General features: G+C 35.9%; 1 protein-coding gene across 6 annotated transcripts in view; it reads right to left on the reverse strand.

Annotated features, from left to right (window-relative positions):
• Window positions 1-26,633, reverse strand: part of CSMD3 (CUB and Sushi multiple domains 3) — a 631,749-nt gene that overhangs the window by 390,439 nt on the left and 214,677 nt on the right. For all 6 annotated transcript variants that reach the window (XM_065054280.1, XM_065054281.1, XM_065054284.1 and 3 more), the window contains one exon: window positions 17,368-17,480. In XM_065054280.1, the coding sequence (XP_064910352.1) occupies window positions 17,368-17,480 (113 nt within the window). The remainder of the gene's footprint in view (window positions 1-17,367; window positions 17,481-26,633) is intronic.

Genomic DNA, 26,633 nt, shown 5'->3' on the forward strand with positions numbered 1-26,633 from the left:
ATGACTTTCAGAAATCTGAGGGCTGCAATGGGCCTAAACAGAACTCCCCAGCCTCCCCTGAGCCTCCTCTCACCATGGGTCCAGGACCCCTGGCCTGGCGTCATCAGTCCCTACCCAGTGACACTGCAGCAGTGGTGGTCCCAGCTCCTAAAAGCTCTGCCCTGCCAGGCACTTCAGCTAATGTCCCCACCTGACCTTGGCCTGTCCCCATTCCCATGGGGATGCCCAAGGCCCATGGCTGGGTCTGCCTGCAACTGCCCCCCTGTTCTGTCCTGTTCCCTGGCTGGGGGCAGCGGGACCAGCACGGGCTGTGACGTCTTGCACTGCTGGCGTCCACACAGATCCCCTTCCCCCCAGCGCACCAGCACTCAGGGAGCCATCAGTCCTTGCTGCACTCTGATGATTATCGTCTCTTCATCACTGTGAAAATTGCAATGCCCATGAACAAAGTAAAGAATGACATTTAGCAAGAAGTATTCTTCTCTCATTTCTCACTCAGAATAAATAAATGAAGTTAATCTCTAAACAGAGTAAGTGTTAATTGTAAGTTAATGCAAAGTTGAACGATTTATAAACGAAACTGCACTATCTTTTATTTTTTTGGTTTTATCTAAAAGGTCAGGATAGGTGAAAAAATAATACTTTTAAAGAAAAGTCAAGTCCTAAATGCGATGAAAACAATTCTCTGAGAAGAAGGTTGCTTCAGTATAGAAACTGATTCAAAGTCCACTTAGACTTTACAGGCATAAAGCTATTCCCACAGAGCTCTACATGCTGCCACGATCAAGTGGGCAGTAATGGAACTTTTGAGCTATGAAGTGGGCATCCAGTGAGAAAAAAGAACTTTGCCTCAGGAAAAGCTTCCCTATGAGATGTCCCCAGTGATCCATTAGGCATCAGTTTCAAGATGTCTTAAGCTAAATGCTTACACATTAAAAGAAATTTGAAATGTATTCTTGAGAGAATCACATATGTATTGCCTTAATAAACATTTCAGGCAATATTGCAGCACAATACAATGTTAGTAATGAAAGAGTTTTCTTTCAATAGCCAAAATGGTTACTAAAATCCAAAACAGCTATCTCAATTACTGCATCTTTCCTCAGCAGTGTATAATGTTGTACAGAGAAATGCTCACAAAGAGGCATCTTCTAAAGGGGAGAAATATATTGGTATGTCTAAAAATATGGCAATTTGATTTTCAGAAATGGCACCTGCTTTTGGATGCTTATTGCATTCCTTAGCTAATAGAACTCAAGGAGGTCAAATTTTGACATGACTGCTTGCTCAGCATACCTGAACACATTAGACTTTCATGGAAAGGCTGAGGTTGGAAGGCACTTTTGGAGATTGATTAGTCCATCCCTACCTTCTAAGAGATGGGTCAGCTAAAGCATGTTGCTCAGAATGTTGTTCAGTCCATGTCTAGTCTCTGTCTCTTCAGGGACAGAGACTCCCAAAACCTCCCTGGGAAACCTGTTCCATTTTTCAATTACATTTGCAGTAAAAAGGTTTCTGTGTTTACATGAAATTTTTCATATTTCAACATGTGTCCATAACCATTATTCTTTCATTGGGCACTACTGAGAGTAGTCTGGTTCCATCTTTGTTAATCTCTCTGATCAATTTTTAATATATATATGCACCACCATACTTGCTTATTTTCTAAAAATATTGGTCTGTTTAATTGTCTTGAAACCTGATATTTTTAAAATTGGAATCAGATATTCTTGGAAGTGCATATTTGAACTAGAAATTTAGAATCATATATGTTCTAAACATTCTTTCCACTTTTTTTCCTTTTCTTATGAAAATACCCTAGTCTCAAGTCTGTCTCCTGTGACAATCATATTCTTGGATATAAGTTCTATGTGTCAGCAAACCAATTTGTTTTCCAGAAAAACTCAAACCTGACACTGAAGAAAAAATTCTCTTAGAAGATCATGTGTTGTTTTCACTCTAAGGAATACTCTCAAAAATAAAAATTAAATTTGTATGAAGTTATTAATATTTGTTAAGTTCTTGAGTCAGTGAAATACTATTTCAAGCTGTTCAGCTTCCTCAAGTTATCTGAAATGTCCTATTTATCCAAATCAAAGACATATACATTCCTGGAATCAATCATAAAATCTATTCTTCTATGCAAAAATGGAAATTCAGTGTTTTTCACAGAATTTGCCAGTTTTCTAGAGTCATGCCAGAAAGCATGGGTTTCTGGTTTCTTGCTTTATAGGAAGCTACTTTCAGCAATGTCTTCACCTCTATTAAAAAAAAAAAAAAAAAAAAAAAACAAACCTACATTAAAAGGTATATTCATCTCATTAGACCGTGAAGAGAACCAAAGAGGTACTGCAGTAATGGTAAGCAGAACTAGAATTCAGATTTCAGGCAACAAAAGGAACAAAAGCCAGAAATCAGGATTAATATTAGAGTAGGTTACTTGAAAAAAAAGCACTAATAACAGTCCATAGAATCAGGGACTGAAATGTGGAAAGTAATGCAAGCTCTCTACCTCAGGTATTGATCTTAATGTATCACAACATATGCTGGGATTTCTAAGTAATTACTGATTTCATATAAATAAATTATGGAATAATTCATGGGCTTATGAGGTATAGAATTTTATTTGGGATGTTATGATTGTCACTTTTTTTTTCTGTTTATAATTTTATGTATTAATTTATTTTCATACCTTTTAAATTAGCACTATTCCATTCTTAGTATTCCTGAGGAAAAATGAAAACCTAAATATTAAAAAGAACAGTTTCTCTGTGTTTTCACTTGCAGAAGATTTTACATGTTTCTACACAGAGATGTAACATTCTTTGCAGTATTCTTCTCTTAGGAATACATTTCAAATTTCTTTTAATGTGTAAGCATTTAGCTTAAGACATTCTTATATTGTGAGTTCCTTAGTGGGTAGTAAGTTGAAAAAGTTATTCCTTCAATATCACTGGGATAAATACCAGTAAAAATTACAAAAAGCATCTCTAAAACAAGTTTTGCATGTTCTCCTATATAAACTAACTCATATAGTGCTATGATTTGAGAATTATTTATGTAAACTTAATTTGTATTAAACATGCCTTTCCTGGAATTATGTGAAAATTTCTGACTGGTGGAAAGTTTTGTTGGATTGTTTTGTGGGACAAAAATTCAATTGCAAATAATCTTCTGAGAAATTTAACTGTGAAAGACATTAGAAAACTTCTTAATGGGTCTTGAAAACCATTGAAATACTTATTCTTTAAACTGAAGCTAAATTTGATGCCTAGAGCATGCCGTGTCCTCTATGTCTCTCATTAGTTACTCGTTATTTCTGCTTAGAATTTGGCTTCTGTCAAAGCTGTCAACAGTTTTACTATCACCGCTAGATATTTACTTTACATAAATTAAAGAGTGCCATGGTACTCTTTGTAGAGGCAAGAGTTTCTGAAAGGTTCTACTGAGGTCCAAAGTAACTCCTTTCACATATAAGAAAAGTAACTGGACAGCAGTACTACTGACTTGCTTGCTCTAAGTGTCGAAAGAGTGTGCTCAAATGGCTTAAAAACAAAACAAAACAAAACAAAACAAAAAAACAACACATACAAAAAAACCTCAACAACACAGAAGGTCAATGTCTTAAAAATGAAATTGTCTTCAAGACTATAATTATATTTTTTTATCATTAATATTTTTAGCACACGTAAATTTTAGAACCTTCCAGGAGAAAGTATGATTTAAGCATGTGGCTTTTATATCTTTTTCATTAAAAGATGACCTACCCAACACCAGGCTGAATACAAATGAAAAAAAATAATTTCCTCTTATATTTCCAGTTATAAAGCTACATATGCTATTTCCCTGTTTGTTATGTCTATACTCTAGATATATATATATATTAGGAATTCAAAGGTATTGCTGTTAACCCCAAGTTTACTATTAAGTGAGAAGAGAAAGCAGTGACGAGTGAAGGAGAATAGAAAAAGCAGCAGTTTGCTTTACTTTCAGAGATCATTACATCTGTTCCCTTTTGTCTTTGTGTCAGCTTTGTTTATTTTGGATATAATCTTTCAAATCAAGGACTCTCTTCACAGGCATTTGTACACATCATAGTGCACTTAGGCAGCACTAGAACTTAAACCAGCCTTACCAAAGCACTTCTGCAGCTTTGGTAAGCAGAAGGGTTAGTGTCATCTAGTTTTCAGCTGCCCTGGACTGAGGCTCAAAAGACCCTATTCCACTGATCACTTTCTGGGTGAATTTGGGAAAGTCACTTCCTTGGTATGCACCTCAGTTTTGACATCCAAAACAGACATCATAACTTTCGAGTACTATCCCTGCAATTTATGACTTTCAAATCTGTGTATATCCCCTCCTCCCACAGCTTTGTTTTTCAAGCTGCAGGGTCCTACACTAGTGCATCACTTTGAAACCTGAAAATAGTCCATGTGTTTGATGATCTTTACTATCATTCTCCGAACTTTCTTTAATTTTCCTATGTTCTTCTGAAATGCAGAGAGGCCAGAGAAACAAAAAATCAAGGTGCAGGTCAACCTATACAACAGCATGTTTTCTGTTTTGTCCTCTACACTTTTCCTAATATTTATTTTTAGAAGCACTAATTAGTGTTTTTTAAAGCACTCTAAGTACAGACCTGAGGACTATGTAGTGCTGTTATGTATGTATATCTTAGAACATAAGAGCTTGGTGGTATTACCCCCAATAGTAATGATGAACAGATCCCAGCATTTTATTTGCAAATTAAGATTATTTTGCAGTGCTTGCTATGCAAAGAGAGTTACAAAGAAGAAACACAAGCTAAGATCTTTGAATTCCCTCTAAGTGAAGCAAGAAGACTATATGACTATAACTCTGAGACCGCAGCCACTTAGAGATAATTTTTTTATGCTGCCTTAGGAAGCACGGTACAAATCTCGTGTTGTTCAAATGAACTTGTGCCTAAACAGAGTGACTATAGTCTGCTATTAGTTGAAGTAGCAAAGGTGCCTCTAACAAATTGTAGAAAAAGTATCTTTGCCAGCACTCTGGACAACCTGCTGATGAGACCTTTATACTAAGAATGATGGAGGGGGAGATAATGAGCCACATTTAAGTGACATAGTGTTGTAAATTAGTAGAATGGAAATGAAAGATTTACAGGAATAAGAGCTACTTGAAGAATTATAATATAGGGTGAAGAGACCCCTACCTCAAGTTTACATACACACATGCAGTCATCACAGGACAGAAGCAGGAGAAAATAGAACTTCACTTGTCATCACAAAAAGGTGACAACATTGGAGTAACTGAGGTGTGGTGGGATAGCTCACATGGCTGGAATGTGGTGGTGGGTTTTTGGAAGATGTCAGGGACAACTTCTTGATAGACATACTGGATGGGCAACCAGGGGTGATGCACAGCTAACAAGGAGAAGCAGGTTGGAGACATGGTAATCAACGTTAGCCCTGGCTAACTAATTCAAGGCCCCAAGGAGACTGACAAAAGCAAGTAGTAGAGCAGAGATCCTGGTTTGATGGCCTGGGTCACAGGTTTGTGGTTAGTGGGTCATACTCTTCTTGGAAGATTGTAATAAGTGTAGCATGCAGGACTTTATCTTGTGATCTGTTTTGTTTACTACCTTCATCAAGGACTAGGAGCAAACTACGGATTGGGCTCTCATTAGGTTTGTAAGTAACACCAAGTTGGGAGGAATATACAACATGTTTAAAAGCAGGCTTGAGATCCAGAGGAACCTAAGACAGGCCAGAGGAATGAGCCAACAGGAATCTTATGAAAGTAAACAGGGGCAAATCCAACCCCTGGCAACAGGAAAGTCTGGGGTCTGACTGGTTGGGGAGCAGATCTGCTGAAAAGGTCCTGTGGGTCCTGGTAGACATCAGTATGAATGTGAGCCAGCAGTAGCATGGCCAATACACTGAAGGAAGAAATTATCCCCACCTGTGTTTAGCACTTGTTAGTTCTGTGTCCATTTTGAGGCTCACCAAAAGGAAGAGGCCCTGGGAATAAATTGATAAATGAGAGTTAGTTTTCAGATGGTCTCCAAGATGGTTGGGACTGGAGAAGTTGCCCTGTGAGGAGAGGCTGAGAAAGGTGTACTTGTTCAGCCCAGAGAAGAGAACTTCAGAAGGGTGCTTCCAATACATACAAGGTGGGAGGACAAGAGGAAAGATGAAACAAGAGAAGTTCCAGGCAGATATAAGGAGGGACTTACACCCTGTGAGGACAGTCAAGCTGTGAACAGATTGCCTAGAGACATTACTTTTCAAGAGAGAACGGGATAAACCCTTGAGCATACTGGCTTTATCAGTAGTACTACGTCCAGTTCTGGGTTCCCCAGTTTAAGAAGCACAAGGAATTACTGGAGGGAGTCTAGCGGAGAGCTACAAAGATGATTAGGGTTCTAGAGTATCTTTCTTATGAGGAGATACTGAGCGAGCTGGGTCTGTTCAACCTGGAGAAGAGAAGCCTTGAGAGGGGATATCTCATCGATGTTTTAAAATGTCTCAAGGGTAGATATCAAGAGCATGGAACCAGATTCCTTTCAGTGGTGCCCAACAATACGATGAGGGACAATGGGCACATGAAGCATAGGAGGTTGCATCTGAATATAAGGAAAAACTTCTCTACCTTGAGGGTACCAGAGCACTGGAACAGGCTGCCAAGAGAGGCTGTGGAGTCTCCGTCTCTGGAGACATTCAAAACCAGTCTGGACACATTCCTGTGCAATCTACTCTGGTGAACCTGCTTTATCAGGTGGGTTGGACTGGGTGGTCTCCAGAGGTCCCTTCCAAACCTAACCATTCTGTGATTCTATAATCTCAACACCCAGGTTATTTTGAGCAGGCCGTTCACTTCCAACCTGAGTTATCCTATGATCTTATGATACCTAAGCTGCTTCTTAGAGTGACTTAAATTTCATATGTCATTCACAAATCCCCCTTTAATTTCTTCAAAATGATAATACAAAGGAATTATAGCCAACCCTGCATGATAGTATTTTTAGCAGATCCTCAGTCCACTCCATATAGTGCAAAAAACACCTTGTTGACCCAAAATTTTCTGGTAGGTTTCAGCTATTTCATGGCAAGAAAGAACATATTCACAGCCATGCAGTGTAGTTTGAGGACGCTGGCAGAATCATTTTTGAAGACTTCTGTCCACAGAGGCCATTTTATTTGTCTATAGTTTGCCCTGGCTATCTCTTAAAGACAATTTTTCTCCACTAGCACAAGGTAGATTCCAACCAGGTTATGCATTATACAAGAAGTTTTCTTATTCAGTGAGTCAGAACTATTTAACAGATTCTTTTCACGTTCAATCTCCTTAGTACTGCCGGTCTTTTTTGCTTAAATCTTTTTCTCACAATCCCTCACTCTCCACTCTAATCACTTCACTTGGCATTCTGTCTTTCTCCTACTTATCCCTTTCCGTTACAAACCTTCAGCAAACTTTTTTGGAATTCTGGATACAAATATTTCTTTTTCCCCTTCCTTTCTTTTATCTCTTAATCCCAGTTTGCAGCCTCTGTTTCTCAGTTCATAAGTAAACTTCTTCTCACCACTCAAGAGCAAAGCTTTGTAAATTAGTTAAACATAGGTGACACTCAGGAAAAGTCACAGGTCATGTTAATAATCCCAAAATATATGAGCTTTCTGAAAAAAAATAATACTGGAATGGAAAATGCATAAAGCAATGTGAATTAGGCTAATTTCATTTTCTGAAAATGTAAAACAATGTTAATATTTATACAGAATTCAGCAAAAAGGATATATATTGACATCCCTTAAACCAAGCAAGTTAATAAGTAAAAGGAAAAAAAAGAAAAAAAACACTCTTAAGAGATGTTACGAACACTCTCATATTCACATTGCTACTCAACAGTTGTTCTGACAATTTTCAAATAGACTTAGAAACAGAAAAAATATGACCAACGTAGTTCTTAGAGGGCTTTTATGAAGTTTTCTTTTAAATACGAATGATAGTGATGTTTAACATAATGAAGATATAAGGAAATTACATAACTGAGACTCTCTAGGGTACTAGTTACTGATATTACAGATTAACAAATTCCATAGAATACTGTTCACTAGTATGCAAGACTTATTGCCTCAGCTGCATTTAAATGAAAACACTTTATTAAACCGAGGTATATGTTTAATTAATTTCCAGATATTTGTGAATGGGGTAAAAAAGTTACATTCTCTCAGCTTTGTGGTACTGCTACTGATACAGTCCAAAAATAAAGGAATACATATTTTGAACTATTAAAAGATCCATTGACTGGAACAAAGGTAGAGAAAGTGTAGCTGGAAAATTATAAGATAGTTCAGAAATTTCTTTTCTTCCTTGGAGTGGAATTCATTAAACATTAACTTTTCATTAGATAGATTTGACTCCTTATTTACTAAGACATTTGGGGGATACTTTGCAAACAGTACTGTTATTTCTGAAATTAAATAACCTTGGACTTAGTTCTGAAGAGTAAAGCTGAATGTCCTCAAACTTACCTACACTGTGAATTAGTAAAAACAGTAGTCTCTTATTTAACAGTAAGAAATAACTTCTGACATAATATATTTCATAGATCACTTCCATATTCATATTCATATTCATATTCCAGAGCAGAATTTTTGATCTAATTTTTTATTTGAAAAATAAAAGTATCATTCCTATCTTTAGGAAGGAGACAATTTGGCATATTACTCAGTCTTCATGCGTATAGTGTTATCACAGTCTTCACAAATAATAAAGAAGGGAGAAACACTTAAAAGAGTAATACAACTATATTTCACATAATTTATGCCTCAACACATGGCTGTCCAGCTCATACAATTACATTTAAAACTAAATAACTAATTTTATCCTCAGGATCATGAGGGTATGATTTCTCTCAAAAGCGCAAGTGTTCTCAAGCATCTAAGCATCTAAACAACAAATAAACAACCCTTTATTTAGGTCAAAGAGAAGAAACAGAGAGAAGGGATAATTGTGCATAATAATTTATGCAGTCTGCTTAGAAAATACATAGGAAACTTTAGTATGAGGCAAGACATAAAAATCCTACATTCAGTTACTTATTTTTCTGGTTCTCTACATCTGTCTGCTGTTTCTTATCAAAGCAATCTCTTTCACTGTGTGGGTGTCACCTAACAGTATATAAAAAACACCCTCCAAAATAAAAAATTACATCCTAGAATCAAAAAATAGTTGAAAATGCTATGTAGGGAAGGAAGGATGGATAGACATGGGAGTAAATAATCCAGCAGAAATAATTCTAATACAATTGATGTCACTGACTGTATTCATTTTAATATTTAAAATGTGTTTTCTAAAGTTAGACCACTTCACATTCATTTCCTTTGATGTCCCGTAAGCTTCATGGTGGCCCAAGATATTAAAAAAATAACTGGAATGGCTTATGACTTTTGATTATGACAAAATAATTTTTTGCTGCACGAAACAGATCACTTGATGAAAAAGCCCAAACATATTTTGGGAGTATTTGAATGTCAGTATTTTTCAAAGGGGAAACAATGTGTTCCAACACCTTGTCTTAATGCCACTAAATATTCTGAATGTAAACAAGTGTTTTATCCCAGGTTTTTCCCTCAGTTGTTCCATCATCTTGACAGGAACACATCATCAGTGCAATATATTATGCTGTTTGATGGTTATGAAGCATACAGATATATAGGTTAATGTATTAACATTTTATCTTATCAAAATGAAGTATTTTGAAGGTCCTATAAACTCAATTATTTATATACTATTATTAGACGATTACCACTACCCGAGAATATTTATTTTCATAATTATTTTTTCTTGAATTCTATTTGGTTTCCTTATAGGATCCCTTATTTATATAGATATAGATATAGATATAGATATAGATATAGATATAGATATAGATATAGATATAGATATAGATATAGATATAGATATAATTTTTATATAATTAAATATATTATACCTAGGTGAGTATTATATATAATCATATATATTTAGTGTATTTATACATACATTAATATATATATGAATACTATCATTAAAACCACATGAATTTTTAAACACTTTTTTTTCTTCCTTTCCATAAACCAGGACTGTTCATATCACCTATGGATTTTATAGTTTGAATATCCCATCTTCTTGGGTTTTTTAAATTGTCTTTTAAAATGTTGGTTTTCATTTCATTTTATAAATTCTTGAACATCTGAAAAAGCTGACCTAGATAAAGAAAATAGTTTCTTTTTAAGTAATACTGAAATTGAAATAAAGAGTAATTCAGTGCATCTTTTTTCTTCTGCAGTGGAGACTGAATTACTCCCAGTCAATGCTACATAAAACGTTGTCATTTGGTCTTTTGTAAACAATGAACAGAAGTATGTAGAACAATAAATGAAACAGAAATATATTGAAATGTTTCAATTCACCTAAAACATTAGAGGTGTTTCTTTCAGATAAGTATGAAATTAAGAAGACACACCTGTTAAATCATTAAAGAATGGGAAGAGTTCTTTACTGCATCACTTAATATCTATTTCAGAAGTAAATTACAATCCATCAATTTAAACATTACCAGAGACTACCATGTTTTTATATTTAGCATTAGTACTATTGACATTTTTAATGAATAATGATATTATTTTAAGTAGAAAAAAAGCAAATTAAAATTTTAGAAACAGCTTTCTGGATCTGCATACAGTATCAGAAATAACTAATTGCCAGTAATGGTGTTATTAAAACTTACGATTGAGAGAATTCTAAAACTAAGTACTTTAAAATTGAGAAGGGTTAACATAATGCAGCAATTTTTCTCCCCTCTGACTTGACTGCAGCAAAACCACTCACACTGTTATTGTGTGGGTGTGTAGTTGTGCACAATAGACCTCTCAAGAGTGAAAAGGTGAAAAATAATCTGTCCAGAAAGTATACCTTGTAAAAAATGAAGCAGAGCTAAAAGACCCATGATATGAAAATCCACTAAAACCATTTACTTGTGTGACAATTTATGCAATTTAAGTTCCTATTATGCCTGGAAGAAAAAAAAAATCTGCTGAGAAGCCTTGGTAATTTTCTTTCATTCTCTGAGGACAGGGCTTCTTTCTTCTCTATTCATTGCAAAATCAGGTAACCATCTGAGCTGTTTTGACAATAGGAGTTCAGGTTCTGAAAAGTCACAGACTTAAAAGTCTAATAACTAAATCTCTGTCTAAAAACCCCCTAAAAATCTGTCATCTGTCAAATGATTTACCGACACAAACAGCAACTATTTACACTGCCCTAAGCAGAAGCAGGCACAGTTCCTATTGAAGTAGGAGACTTCTACAGATGTGACACAGTGTGACACCTTAATTTCTGCCAGGGAATCTCAAGCCCATGAGTATGCTCATTGTAAAAAGCCATTTCAGTAAGTGAGTAGTCATGCTGCATGAGATTCAACCTGAGATTAAGACACATAGCTCTACATGTCTATAGTTGCACAAGGTGTAAAAACTATCATAAGAAAGGGAAAAATAGCGTAGTCAGTGGAATGTAGCGATTTAATTATGCACCCTTTGGGCATAACAGCTGCCTGTATGTTGGTTATCATTTTAGGTGTTGTTCCTTGCCATCCAGTTTCTGTGCCAGAATGGCATGGTCTCCTGTAAATTCTAATTTGCCAAAACCATGCTGATATTTCATTTACTCTAGAGCATCTCTATTCAACCTTTACCATGTGGTCAGCTGACCTGTAACCTGCACTAACAAGATTAGCTACATATGGGGAAGACTGAGTTGCCCATACGTAGTTTAGGTTGGTGCAATTTTGACACTTCATAACGTACTGCTTCACAGCACCTTGATTTGTCTGCCAGAAGAACTCTGCACTTCTGCCACTGCCATAAATATATCCTAGGTGATTTCATACATCAGTGCACATATATTCATTGACAGCTGAACTGTATTCCACAGCTTCCTGACTTAGCTACCTATAGGTGTCCAAACCTACAGGGTGCAATACAGAGACATATACATTTTGGTGTCTTGGAGCAGAATCTCACCTGACTTAGCTACAACTGCTGAGTCTAATGGCAGTAGTACTGTGTACTGTTCATTTCAACAGCTTTTGAGATGAGGTATGAATGACAAATTCTGTTTAAACTGTTAGGTGTTCTGAAATAAAGTGATAAAGACAGTTTCCCCCTTCTGGCAACTTTAGCCATGATGTTCTGAGGCAGCCTAGTGTTGCTTACTTTTGATCTTTACCTGATTGCCAATTGCTTTGAATTCTCTCTCAAAGCAAAACCAGCAAAAAAAAAAAAATCTAAGACAAGTTGAACTCCATAAATCATTTCTGAATGAAGATACATTTCTATTAATATATAAATGACAGAACGAAGAAGAACAGAATAATGGAAAATCAAGCAGAGAAAAAACTTTCCAACATCAGTTTTCTCCTTATTGCATCACACATTGAAAGGGCTGGCATTTATCCAACTTCAGTTGGCTGTCAGGTATTAAATAGAGAAACTGTTTGCATGCTTTTCAACATGAGCATGACAGCTGAATTTTATTTCATTTTGAAAAGCTCATGGATATACTTAATCTCTTCATCTGTATTGTCCTATAAGCAAAGATTCTTAATGAAAGGCAGACGCAATTGTGCACTCAATTGACATATTTTATATTATTTTGTCCAAAGTAGAAGCATTAGTTTGTACACGGCTTAACTAGAGAAGAGGGAAGGAAGTAAAATCAGTTAAGAAAGAGATTTCATGAGTGAAATAAATAGCAAGAAAAGGGCTACTACTGAAACCTTCCAGAGCTTTAAAAGAGGAGGGAGGGAGAGAGAGAAAGAGTGAGAGAGAGAGAGAGAAAGGGAAGATACTGGATCTCAAAAACCAGCAAAGTTACAGATTCTTAATGTTTAACTATCAGAAAATGAGGAATTATCTTCCAAAAGCCCTTTGGGAGTGCAGGTATGCTTGATGTAAAGAATATTGAAGTTTGTATATGCCAGCCTGTGAGACTGGAAGCCGTGAGGCTAACTTAATCCCTTCTGTCCGCTTAGATAACATTGTGGTTTTATACTTAAGTGATGGAGTGCAAAGAGCAGCAAACAAAATGAAGTTTTACAGGAACTGTGAATAGATGGAGTAAAAAAGTACAACTAATTTTAGAAACAGCAAAAGAGGATTACCAGTGCCAAGAAACATTGAAGCAGCACCTTCAGGAAGATCCAAACAAGCTTTGGAACTACTTCAGCCAACCGTTTCTAACTCAAATGAGTTTTATCCAAGCAATAGGACAGAAAACATCAAGACAAAAAATCCTCAGTGAATAAAAAGTGCTGAAACACAGGTGACCAGACAAGCAAGAATAAGTGTGTCTTGGTTATGACACCACAACCTGGGTAGAGAAACATTTTGATTCTATTTTAATTGACATATATAACTATAATTATCATTGACAAACATATTTTAAATATTGTATAAGTCAATATCTTTTGTGAATTAAAATGTGTATTAAAATAAATTAATACAAATAGCCCACGTGACAATGTACTTCTACAAAGCTGAGAGTTTTCCATAGTTTCATGCACCTCGGTAAATTTCATTTGTTCTGTATAAGCAGATTTAAATATTTTCATGGGTGTTTGCAAGACTGGAGCCTTTAACAGAAAATTAGGAAAGACATGATAGTTAATTAAATTAAAAGGATGTTTATGAAAGGTTATGTAATACCCTAGGTTTTCTGTTGTTTTTGTTTGTTTGTTGTGGTTTTTGTCTTTTTTAATATACAGCTAGATTTGTGTAGCATCATTTTAGTCTTGTTTTCAAACGTCTAGGCCACAGTAGCTTTAGATATTACACTAAAGCTAGGCTATGTGAGGCTGCCTTGTGAAAAATAATATGAGAAAAACAGTTTTCATAAATATAAAAGAACAGAAACTAAGATTTGGTTATTTCACATCCTGAATAAAAATTGGCCATGAACTTTGTTTATTTTCTTTTGTTTTAATAAAACAACTGACAGGCTTTTTTCAGATAGCAATTGGTGCAAATGGTAGGATTTTGGTAGTAGGGGGGCAAAGGGGTTGCATATGTAACCTCTGTGATGGGAGGTCAGGGGCTGCCCCATGCTGGTCACAGTTAATTACAGGTGGCTCCACAACAGACCACCCACAGGACACAACTGAGCCCATCAGCAGAATTTGCAGTGCCTCTGTGAAAATGTATTTAAGAAAAGGCAGTGAACACTGAGAAAAGGACAGAGCAGAAGGGCTGCATTCCAGAGCTAGTAACACCCTCAAAGGGACTGGAGCCCATGGATAACCCACATTGGAGCAAGTTCTTCCTCTGAGAGACTGTGACCCATGGCCAATGCACATCAGAGCAGAGGAAATGAGTAAGAAGGAAGGAGTGTCAGAAGAAAACAGTGAGAAACAAGGAGCAGCAGAAAGAGATTCCTGCACTGCCTGTCGCATCACCAACGAGACAAAGTGCAATCTGTTGTGACATAGATAGAGAAAGGGGAGAGAGAAGTGGCTAGAATGAAGTTAAGCCTGGAAAAGGGGAGAGGAAATGTGTTTTCCCTAATTTGTAAATATTTGTTTTTGTTTCTCAACACCCAAATCAGTAATTAAATATTTTAAATTAAGACTAGTTTGCCCAGGACAGTAGTTGATGAGTGGTTTTCCTCATCTTCATTTCAACCCATGACTTTTCCTTTGTTTTTTCCTAATTTCTACTCTGTTCCAGTGTGGGGGTGTAGTGATTGTCTGTAGGACTTCACTGCTACTCCAGGTCAAACCACCACCCAAATACACTAGCACAAAATGTGTCATTGTACAAACAAAAACAGAAATTCAAGTGAGTGATTAGATGAAAAGAGAGCTAAAGTGTCAAACAGTGATGAATTAAGAACTATGTAGAGTTCCGAAGTTCAAAATTCGGAGTCTGACTTCTTCAAAAGATGCAACAATAAAGATAGTTAAAGTAGAGGAAGCGGTAGGAAATTGCCAATTCTGGTTATAGTGGTGGCAGGTAGGAAAGCTTAAGTTTCAGGTAGGGAAGTCAGAGAGATGTTAAAGTAATTTCTATGTTAATTAAGCCAGGAAAAGAATGGGTTTTTACTACAGGTATTGCAGTGTAGTACCGTGATAATACAGGCTAGTGAAAGGATTAACAGACAACCTCTCAAATGTGATGCAGAAACAAACACCTGAAAGCAGGCACCTGTATCTGTACTACACAGCTCTTTGCAATATTTATTTTTTTTTTAGCAGTAATCTGCTTTTGTGACAACTCATGTCAGCACACTAGTGAAATTACTGCTTTTAAATGTTTTTTACAAAAAAGGCTTAAGGTTGTCTATAACTGAAAAAAAAAACAAAGGTCTCAGTTTTTGACAAACCAAAATATTTTGTAGTATATATTTTAATTTGTTTATAAAGATATGAAATATTTATAATATGTTTATTTAATTGCCTCACACTCTCTCTTTTTGCCTACCATTGACTCAGAAACCACTCCTCCGTATTACTCGATGCATTTTTTCATTTTTTGCTGTCAAGATTTAATTTCAATGGTCATATTGGCCTGTGTATGCACATTTAATGCTTTCATGTGTTGAAATTATTTACTATATATTTTTTTTTAGAGAGTTGTAAAAAGATATTTTCTTCATTTTAAGTATGGTGGACTACTGCAGCATCTCACAATTTAGTACAGAGTACACTTTAAGATACACAGCACACTCAAATCTCTTACATCTACCAACTTATGTGTTTTATGTGACTTGCAGAAAACACATTTTGAAACTGAACAAAAACCTATTCTCTTTCATTACCCATTACACCACATTTTCAGCAGGAGTGTAACTATGTGTGTCATCTGAGACAGAGTTTGTTCTACTTTCCTCAGTAATTCAAAAATTAACATCTCAATAATCCAAATTACTTCACATAAAACACCAAAATAGTTGTGCCATGGTTTCATATTTGGTATGAAGCATACCATGTGAAAAATGAGTAAGTACCTTTTGAAAACAGTTATAGCAGCCCTGGAGCTACAGTAGGAAACCTCCTTTTACCTAAATTAACTCAGAATACACATCCCAGAACATCTATGAACTCAGGAAGTCTAAGTAGAGATATACAGTATTTTCTGAAATAGCAATCAAATTTTCATTAGTCTTGTATAGAATATGTTATCTGAGGCAATCACACAGAGTTGTAAAGAGTTTACTATTACAAAAGATTAATTACATTTAAAAATTAGCCTTTTGTTACTTGCAGTTTTACATTAGTTGATTAATTTTACTGGATTCTGCAAATATTTATGTAGCTAATATTTTCCTATGTTAAATTTCCTATAGAGAAGTGTAAAAGAAACTCCTGAACTAAATCTCATTCAAAATGCCTTGATTTATTTTTTTTATCAGATAAATGGAAAAGCACAAAAGCACAAAAAGGGTTACTGTTCCATGAAGATCCATTGATACAATGTAGATATTGAAAAATATTATTTACAGTAATGCTTGTGAAAAAGCAGTCAGCATCACCATACACTAATGAAGCTCACTTTTCATTAGCACTTCACCATTACAATGACTTTGTTCCAAATGGTGATATTCCCCAGTTAATGCTTCAGATACTTTCACTCTTACTCAAAATAATGCTTGTTCATAAAAACAGTGGATAAGAATCTTGGAGATTAACAGCACAATGCATTGAGAAATAGGTAGTAAGAGATTATAGTGATTAAATGCTACATTAGTAAGTAGAAACTTACTCACTGTTTTAAAAACGTGACGTACAACCATAGAGGTAAATACATATTTTAATGATGAAAACATTATTTCTGTATCTGTTGCTCAATATCATCCAGAATATTAGGACCATTTTAAAAGCTAAGTATTTAAAAGTGTAAAGTGAAGCAGATATCCTCTGTAATTTTTTATAATTGTATTTAGATGCAGTAGGCACTACACCACCCATACTCAAACATACTGTAATTTGATACAACAGGTTGCACAGATTAATTTATCATTCATGCAAATACAAACTATACCTTCATGAGAATTTTTTAAAATGGCCCTTCCCATTTCCTCTACAACAGGGATGTCAAACTCACTTTCACCGGGGGACACGTCAGCCTCATAGTTGCCTTCAAAGGGCCGAATGTAATTTTAGGACTGTCTAAATGTAGGAGTAGTTACATTTAGACAGTCCTAAAATTACATTCGGCCCTTTGAAGGCAACTGCAAGGCTGACATGGCCCCTGGTGAAAATGAGTTTGACACCTGTGCTCTACAACTGCAAGCACTTTTTTCTTAACAAAAACAACCACAACAAAGAATGTGTTTCTTTAAATGTACCTTGGTAGTGAGCACTAAATCCACGGTATCGGTGATTGCTGTCTGTTACAAAATGTAGTCTCAGCCAGTTTTTGTTGCTGATAATTGGAGGTGGTATATTCATTCCAGAAAGCCTGAATTAAAACAAAGAAAAATTACTATTAAAAGATTTTAAAAATATCAGGGATGAAGATCAGTAGGTTTTCATAAAGTTTTGATGAAGGTCTTCTACGGAAAACTGTTTTGTTTCAAACACACATTTGTTGACATGCCTTCTGTGGGACTTCTTATTTATCAATGAATGTATATTATGACAAGCGTGAATAGACAAGATTGTCCACTCTGCATGACCAAGTGACAGGATACAAATTAACATTAATCCAAAAATCACACAGCCACATTGATGAAGCACAGCACTATCATGATGAAAGTACATGACATTCAGGTTAGAAAGAGCTTTTGTCCATCCAGGTCAGTTAGCAGGTTAGGCAAAGCACTGCTCTAGGCACCAGGAGAAGGATAGTACCCAGTGACTGTCACATTCAAGATGTGGAATAAGAGACCTTAGGTTATACAGACCACCACCTAAAACTATAAAACAGGCAGCTATTTTTTGAGAGTATTTTTCTAAATTGGGTGTACAAAGAAATACTCCATCACTTCAGTGAATCTGAAAACTAGTAATTTAATGTACAAGAAAAGTAGGGAATTGTGGTGAATTGGTACGTTGTCATCTCTGGTTTAGTCAGAAATCCAAACCACAGCACTACTTGGAATTCTATGAAAGAAATCAACCCCAAGCTACTAGACACAGTATACAAAATTACCTGGACTTTTTTTGGGTTTTTTGTTTTTTTTTTTCTGTTTGCCCCTTAACTGCCTGCTTATTCAAATGGTGGACTAGGTGGGCCTTTTACCTCTCTTTTTTTGATTTGCCATCCAATCAACACCAAAATGTTTTCTTCCAAACCAATGGAAATTTTATAACGTTATATAATGCTGATATCCAGAATTTAATGGGGAAAAAAAAAAAGCCCCCCAAACGGATGAATTTTCTTTTCTGGTTAGCTTTACTATATGGTGCGTTGTTCTATCTAGCTACTAAATTTCATTTTCATTTTTTGAAATGTAGTGTTTAAAGTGAGAACTGTACTATGACATGTATTCAGTGTAAGAGGCAGAAGCTTACACCTTTTGATTAGAAAACACAGATTCTTTCTGCTTTCTCACTGTGAATTTCTGCATGAAACACACTAAGTGACTGAAGTTCTTACAAATATCTCATTACAAATGTAAGAAGTATACTTCAGCTTGAGGCTTGGTTTCTGAAGGAGTTTAATTAGCCATCCTTTTTCGTATGGTTATTTCTCTATATAGTACTGTTACCTAACTATGCAAAACACAATAGCTTTTATTTAAATTCTCACCCTGTAAGCAATTGTTAAGCAACATAAAGGCCACAACCTTTCGCTGCTTACATATTTGAGAATAAACCTATTACTGGAAGAGGTCTGTAAAATACGTTTCCTAGCACCAATTTTCATTAATATATATTCTGCCTATAACAAGGTTTCTCTTCTAGAATGAAAAAAATCTTGTGAAAAATAAACTACAAGTTTATTCTCCAAGACATGAGAAAACTTCATCTTCATGGTAGAACACTAGCTTTATTTTTTAAATACCTAATATCTGATTAAGCTTACCTGTCTTATCAGTTATTCATTAACGCATAAATCCTTGACAGCTACAGGTTATACTTAAGATGACTCTAACTAAATACATACTGATAGCAGCACAGTTCTAACTAAATTCACAGTTACATAAAATCTGATCTTTATATTTCCTGATCTCTATGGGATTGTTCCCAGAAATTAGATTTGCAAGCTGATGAAATTTATAATGGTCATTGGCAAAAGATGATTGTTTATTCTGCTCATATAACTGCACCTTTTCTCACATCAATTTATCTCCTCAGCAAATGGTAAAGCTGTTCACCATTACCATAATGCATTAGCAGTCCAACCTACTTCTGTGCCAGCTGCTATTGCAAGCATAGCTACACTACATCATCTCTAGCATTTTCCTAAAATTCAAAGAAAAACGCCATATCTACCATAAAGGAAATGCAGCTGCCTGATGTTTTTTTACAGTTCAAAAGATGTAGGTCCCCTTCAAACTGTACAGAAAATTGCATAGCAAATTTAAGTCAGCAGACAGTAGGCTCCTTTTTGCAGTGGTCTTTCATATACTCTTAGAAATGCTCATGGGGAATCCTCAAATCATTGGTTATGAAGCAAAGATTTAAATTATCTAACTACTAAGTGTAGTAAACAACATTTACACTAGATAGTTTGTCATCTAACATAAAATGTATTTAAAAAATAAACCTGTGCTTACTGAAATAATGTACCTTTTTTTCTTATCAAAGAATTTTTAAAAGTATAAGGTTATGCATGTAGATGTGTCTGTGATATTCCAATCTGCATCTTATTTGGTTTGAGAATTTGAGTAATTCACAGTTTACAGAAGAAATAAGGCACTAACATTTTTGAGAGTCAGAATTTTATTCTTCTTATACTTAATGACAGCATCCTGCCTCCATACCCTTCTTTTCTTCACTATTTAGGAGGTTAATTTTTAAAAAATTACCCTGCTTTAGGCTAACTCTAATCCAGTGAAGTCAATTAATACTTTATTCTCCTTCAAAAATCTATCACATAATTCTCACTTCGTATTGCAAAGTGGAATTCAGGGTTGGTTTACTCGGGTTTTTTAATAGCATAGTGCACATACTCCATTACATAAATCAAATACATAAAATCCCTGTCTTTTTTAATGTAACAAACTAGCTTTCATGACTAAAAATCTTCTAAAATTATAGTTCTTACAAACAGAAATTAAAACAGGAAAAACTGTTTCTTTAAAGCTAGGTAGCAAATAAATGAGGATTAGTAGAAGATATAAATAATAAGACAAAAATGCTTGATTATGTACAAATTTCACAGACATGATCTTTCTTATTCTTACAGAAATTATAGCAAAAATATTTAACAACTGCTTTCATTCATGCTGTCATTTTATTTTTCATACATTGTTATCTGTAATGATTGCTTTTGTCATCTCTTTACGAAGTGGCTCAGAAGCTTTTTCTGGATTAGTCAGATAAAATATGGTATATAACATACAAACAAAAGAAGTAATTTAGACATGATACAGGTATGAAGAGAAACAAATAGTGCACAGATTTCAAATGTCTGGTAAAAGATCAAAATCAGATCAGCGAACAAATGTGTAAAAAACTTGAAGGATATAAACACTACAAAATTTATATATGAGGGGCAGGAGATTAAAAAGAGTCAAATAGGCAATCCTTGCTCTACTTAAGTGCCCAATTCTATTTTATTATGTTTGAATCTATATGGAATGGTAGTGGAATTTAAGTTTTGTGTGTTACTTATTTGTTTGGAGCAGAAATCAGTGACATCAAATCAGGTATTCTTTTAGTGAAATTGATTTATTTGTAAAACATGTATATTTTAATTTCTAAGAAAGATTACTATCAAGTAACAAGCATGCAAGCTCCACTAATATAAACCTAACTAATACAAGCCTTAGTGTATGCATTAAACATGTCCAAATGTATTCTGAATGGGAAAAGTATTTTTGTTGGAAAAATATACAGCAAAGTTTTTCACACAAAACTTTTTTAATAAAGACTAGAGTTCCAACATTTCCTCACAAGCCAGGAGATTCACAGTGATGGAATTGATCAAAAAAGGAATTTGAGGTTGATATCCCATCTACATGCACTGCTGAGACCTATTCTAATACTATCAAAGCCTTAGGCTAACTCAGATTTATATCTCAGCATGACTAGGTGGACACATAGATTTCATCACTCATATTTATGCAGTACAAAATCTTAAGTGCTTGTATTTATGTTAAATACAGCTGCATGGAATCTTTCTCTTTGGCATTATTTGTTAAGATAAAACTGCTATATAAAAAGTTTGATTAAAAATGACAAAGTATCACATATTTTGGTAAGGCCTATTATCCATGTACATGTGCATATCAGTGGGGCTTAATAGTTATACAGCATAATGCAAACACTACAAAAGGCAGTGGCCTCATGCCTCTTTGGAAGGAAAGACTTACCCAAAAGAACAGTACCTGATTTATCTGATTTGGTTGAATTTTGGTTAAACTAGGGAACAAGTGTGTTGAACACAAATGTGAAGTATCAACCACTTATAGCTTTTGTGTTTTCAGTACTTGTATACAACATATACTCATCAGTAAAGATTTCTCACATCCTCTCCTTTGTTCTCTGCTATTGCCTTAATCCCATAACACAACAATCCTTGTAACAAGCCTCAACATTAACAACTTTGTAAAAAGATCCACCCCACAAGGTAGATGTACAGACACTCATTAGTGGATTCAAGACTAAAACTCAGGTCTCTGATTTAATAAATCTGAATCTGTTTAGAAATAACCAGATTAACAGTGAAGAAGCAAAGCTGAAACTAACTATTTAAAACTTTGTTTGATTTAAAAGATCCTGAACGATTTAATGATTAATTTAAGATATCCCTCTTATTCCATCAACCCAATTAGAAAGATATTTACTTTGGAGTTCAAACACTAACCTAACCATTAACTTTTTGGTCAAGCACTAAATAAGTATTTTGTATGACTAGGCCTATTGACACCCTTAATGTTGCCAATTCCAGTGATGGTATTAATGGGTATTAATAGCAGTCTTTATGAATGTGAAATGTCTATTGCATAACAACTTTGCAGGCTGGCTTTTTTCCCTCATTCTTCTTTTTTCCTTGAAGTGCTCTATCCAAATTATAGTAAACCATTTGAGAGCAAGGACACTTTGACATACACTGTCAAACAGTCAAAAAAAACCTTCTTCTATCTCCCACAAAATCTATTGCTGTCTAAACTGAGAACTCAAAATTTGAATTTTGTTGAAGATATCAGATAAATATTACTTGGTAATAGATATTTTCAGTTATCTTTTAATAACAAGATAGGTCAACCAGATCATAGAATCATAGAATGTCCTGAGTTGGAAAGGACCCACAAGGATCCTCAAGTCCAACTCCTGCCCTTGCATAGGACAACCCCTTAATTCATACCCTTGTGTCTGAGGGCATTCTCCAGTCTCTTCTTGAATACTGTCAGGCTTTGTTCTGTGACTCTTCCCTGGGGAGCCTGTTACAGTGCTCCACTGCCATCTGGGTGAAGAACCTTTTCCTAATATCCAACCTAAACCTCCTCTGTCACATCTTACTGCCATTCCCTAGGGTTCTATCATTGGTCACCACAGAGAAAAAATCAGTGCCTACCCCTCCTGCTCCCCTCATGAGGAAGCTGTAGACCATGATGAGGTCTCCCCTTAGTCTTCTCTTCTGCAGGCTAAACAAACCAAGTGACTTTAGCCACTCCTCATACAGCTTCCCCTTCAAACCCTTTACCAACTTTGTGGCCCTCTTCTGGACACTGTCTAGTAGCTTTATATCCTTTTTATACCGTGGTGCCTAGAACTGCACACGGTGCTCCAGGTGAGGCCACACAGTGCAGAGTAGAGTGGGATAATCACCTCCTTCACCCAGCTGGCAATGTTGTGCTTGATGCACCCAGGACACAGTTGGCCCTCTTGGATGCCAGGACACACTGTTGGCTCACGTTCAATTTGCTGTCAACCAGAACCCCCAGATTCCTCTAAGCAGAGCTGCTCTCCAGCTTCTCATTCCCCAGCCTGTATGTACAGTCAGGGTTGCTGTGTCCCAGGTGCAAAATCCAGCACTTGCCCTTGTTAAACTTCATGTGGTTGGTGATTGCCCAGTTCTTCAATTTGTCCAGATCCGTCTACAGGGCCCCTCTGCCCTCAAGAGTACCAGCATCCCCTCCTGATGTTGCATCATGACTAACTGTAAATTGTTCTTTCATGAAAGTATTTCCAATAGAAAAACTAAAGTAACATGAAAGTAAGTATTTTCAGACCCATGGATTTCTTAGGGTTTTAATCGTAGCTTACATTTATTCAACATTAATATCTACAATATTGACATATCTATATTACAGAAGAGGACTTAATGACACATCTCTGCGACAGAAGCTATAAAACTTCTATGCAAGGGGAGTTTTTCATTGAATTGTATGTGTGAAGTCCAACCTATAGGTGAGTATCAAGGATGCTCTTGGATGTACATCCAGTACACGCAAGTCATTAACTCCCTGGAAGATTCTGGAATTGACCATTTAGTGAGATAAAAGACTGGCTTGAGAAAATAGACTAATTTGAAAAGTAATTACAATATGAAAATTTGCAAAATTTCCCAGTTAAGTCTTCAAATAGTGAAAACTAGAAACAACACAGTAAGAGAAAGATAAGCTGGAGGTACAGCAAGCATGTAAATAAAGAGAATAAAAGAAAGAAAGTAAACAGCACTAATTCAGGTTTGAAGAAGAAGACAAAGACCCATCTCTTTCTCAAAGTTAAACATGCATCAGAAAAGTAAAGAAAAAGCAACAAAAGAAAAGCGTGTAAAATATAGCATTCTGTTTGTTGTTGCAGGGTAATGTAAATCAACCAAATTTTAAGTGGTTGCAAAGGCAAGAGTAAATAAAAGACCTGGTTCCCAAGGTCAGTTCCTGTAAAACTGCCTGTAGTAGGATTAAGCATTTTATTTAACTAAGAATCAAGACATTGTCAACTTTGAAGCAAAATGACTGACAAAAGCTATTTTTTTATTTTTTAGAACAGTAAATTACCATTCTTCAAATTTAACCCAATGAGCTATTTAGAACTAAACTAAAATTCTAGGTAGAAAATCTACTATAGTAACTTATTTCTGATTTATAAAAGAAACAAATGAAAACTTAAATAAGCCATTGTTTTGGAATAAGTGGAAAAAAAGTTCTATATTGTTCTGGAAAGTACTTTAATAATCTATTGATTAATTTTAAAATTATTCAGCTAGAGGGATAAAAATAATTCACCATATGACTTTTTGTCAAGTTCATTATGATGCCTGGTAGACTGAAAAAAAAAGTCTTTGTTTTAAAAATGTCAGTGTTGAAATATAGGAAAACCCTGTCATGCCTTCACAATGTTGTAAAAAGTTCAATTTTGAAGTGAAATTAGTGTCTTATAAAGCAAGTCTATGAGAAAGCACTGCATGATTATTAAGGACCGAATAAAGGTCTGACTGATTAAAGAAAGTTTATAGTACTGTGGATATGAAATGTTGAGAAGTATCAAGATTAAGAAATACTCTTTAACTTCAGAAGGAGATAGTATCTTATAAAGACAGATGTTCACATGTCTAAGATTTTCCAATTAATCTGTTGGCTTGGCAGAATAATGACTCACAGAATCACAGAATCACAGAATGTTAGGGATTGGAAGGGACCTTGAGAGATCATCTAGTCCAATCCCCCTGCTGGAGCAGGAACACCTAGATGAGGTTACACAGGTATGTGTCCAGGTGGGTTTTGAATGTCTCCAGAGAAGGAGACTCCACAATCTCCCTGGGCAGCCTGTTGCAGTGCTCCGTCACCCTCACTGAGAAGTTTCTTCTCAAATTTAAATGGAACCTCCTGTTTTCCAGTTTGTACCCCTTGCCCCTTGTCTTACCATTGGTTGTCACCAAGAAGAGCTTGGCTCCATCCTTGTGACACTCACCCTTTACATATTTATAAACATGAATGAGGTCACTCCTCAATCTCCTCCAAGCTAAAGAGACCCAGCTCCCTCAGCCTTTCCTGATAAGGGAGATGCTCCACTCTCTTAATTATCTTTGTTGCCCTGCACTGGACTGTCCCCAGCAGCTCCCTGTCCTTCTTAAACTGAGGGGCCCAGAACTGGACACAATATTCCAGATGCAGTCTCACCAGGGCAGAGCAGATGGGGAGGAGAACCTCTCTTGATCTACTAACCACACCCCTTCTAATACACTCTAGGATGCCATTAGTCTTCTTGGCCACAGGGGCACAGTGCTGGCTCATGGTCATCCTGCTGTCCACCAGGTCCCTTTCCCCTGCACTGTTCTCTAACAGGTCATTCCCCAACTTATACTGGTACCTGGGTTATTCCTACCCAGATGCAAGACTCTACACTTGTACTTGTTATATTTCATTAAATTTTTCCCCACCCAACTCTCCAGCCTGTCCAGGTCTCGCTGGATGGCAGCACAGCCTTCTGGCATGTCAGTCACTCCTCCCAGTTTGGTGTCATTGGCAAACTTGCTGACAGTAGACTCTATTCCCTCATCCAAGTCATTGATGAATATATTGAATAATACTGGTCCCAGTATTGACCCTTGAGGCACCCCACTAGATATAGGCCTCCAACTAGACTCTGCCCCATTGACCACAACTCTCTGGCTTCTTTCCTTCAGCCAGTTCACAGTCCACCTCACTACCCGATCATCTAGCCCACACCCACAGCCTCAGTTTAACAGCGAGGATGAAGTATGACAAAAGGTAAATGGAGACTTCCAAATCCACATACTCTGAAATGTTAGTCCGTGTTACAAACGATGTGTTGTTACTGACACAAGTAATAAACATAACATTGATGGACATCAAGACCTGCCACGGGATTTGTTTTCCTGCATGACCTAAAACAACCTGTGGTCCACTCTCTTTCAAGAACCTCAAATCTCTGAGGGCCTTATTTGGAGAGCTGAGGACCCTGGATGGTTTTAAGGATTAACGTAATTATCTGAATGTTTTCCCTGGAATTCTGTACATTTTTTCCCTCTGCTTTCACAGCTGCTCTAAATAGAACTGCATTGAATACAACTTGTATCTGATCAAATACTTCTTTAGGTAGCAGTCAAGCTGAATAACTGCGACCATTATCTGTGAGAGGCTTACACAGTTCACCTCTCTTAAAAAGTTGCCAACATCTTACTTTTTCATAGGGGAAGGAAGCTTGTTCTTCAGTCTTTCTGCTAAGTGTTAACAAATGAACCAAAGAAAGAAATATCACACCTGGTACTACAACTTGATGGTCAATAGACCACGTATGCAGCAGTGTTTTATAGTTTCTTACACACAAAATCTTGTTGGGGCAGAAGAGAACACCCCATAGATTGAGCCAAAACTTACTGTTAGTCCAATTCATGTTTTAATGGACTAATAGGATAAATATTGAAAAGTCTCATCAATAATACTAGTACCTTCTTGAATTAAAGAAATCTTCCAAATATCCATCCCCTTTCCCTGGTGTTATGCTCACCATTTCAGTGTTCCTCTCTGGC

The sequence above is a fragment of the Columba livia genome, chromosome 2 (assembly GCF_036013475.1).
Source record: "Columba livia isolate bColLiv1 breed racing homer chromosome 2, bColLiv1.pat.W.v2, whole genome shotgun sequence".
Lineage (NCBI taxonomy): Eukaryota > Metazoa > Chordata > Aves > Columbiformes > Columbidae > Columba > Columba livia.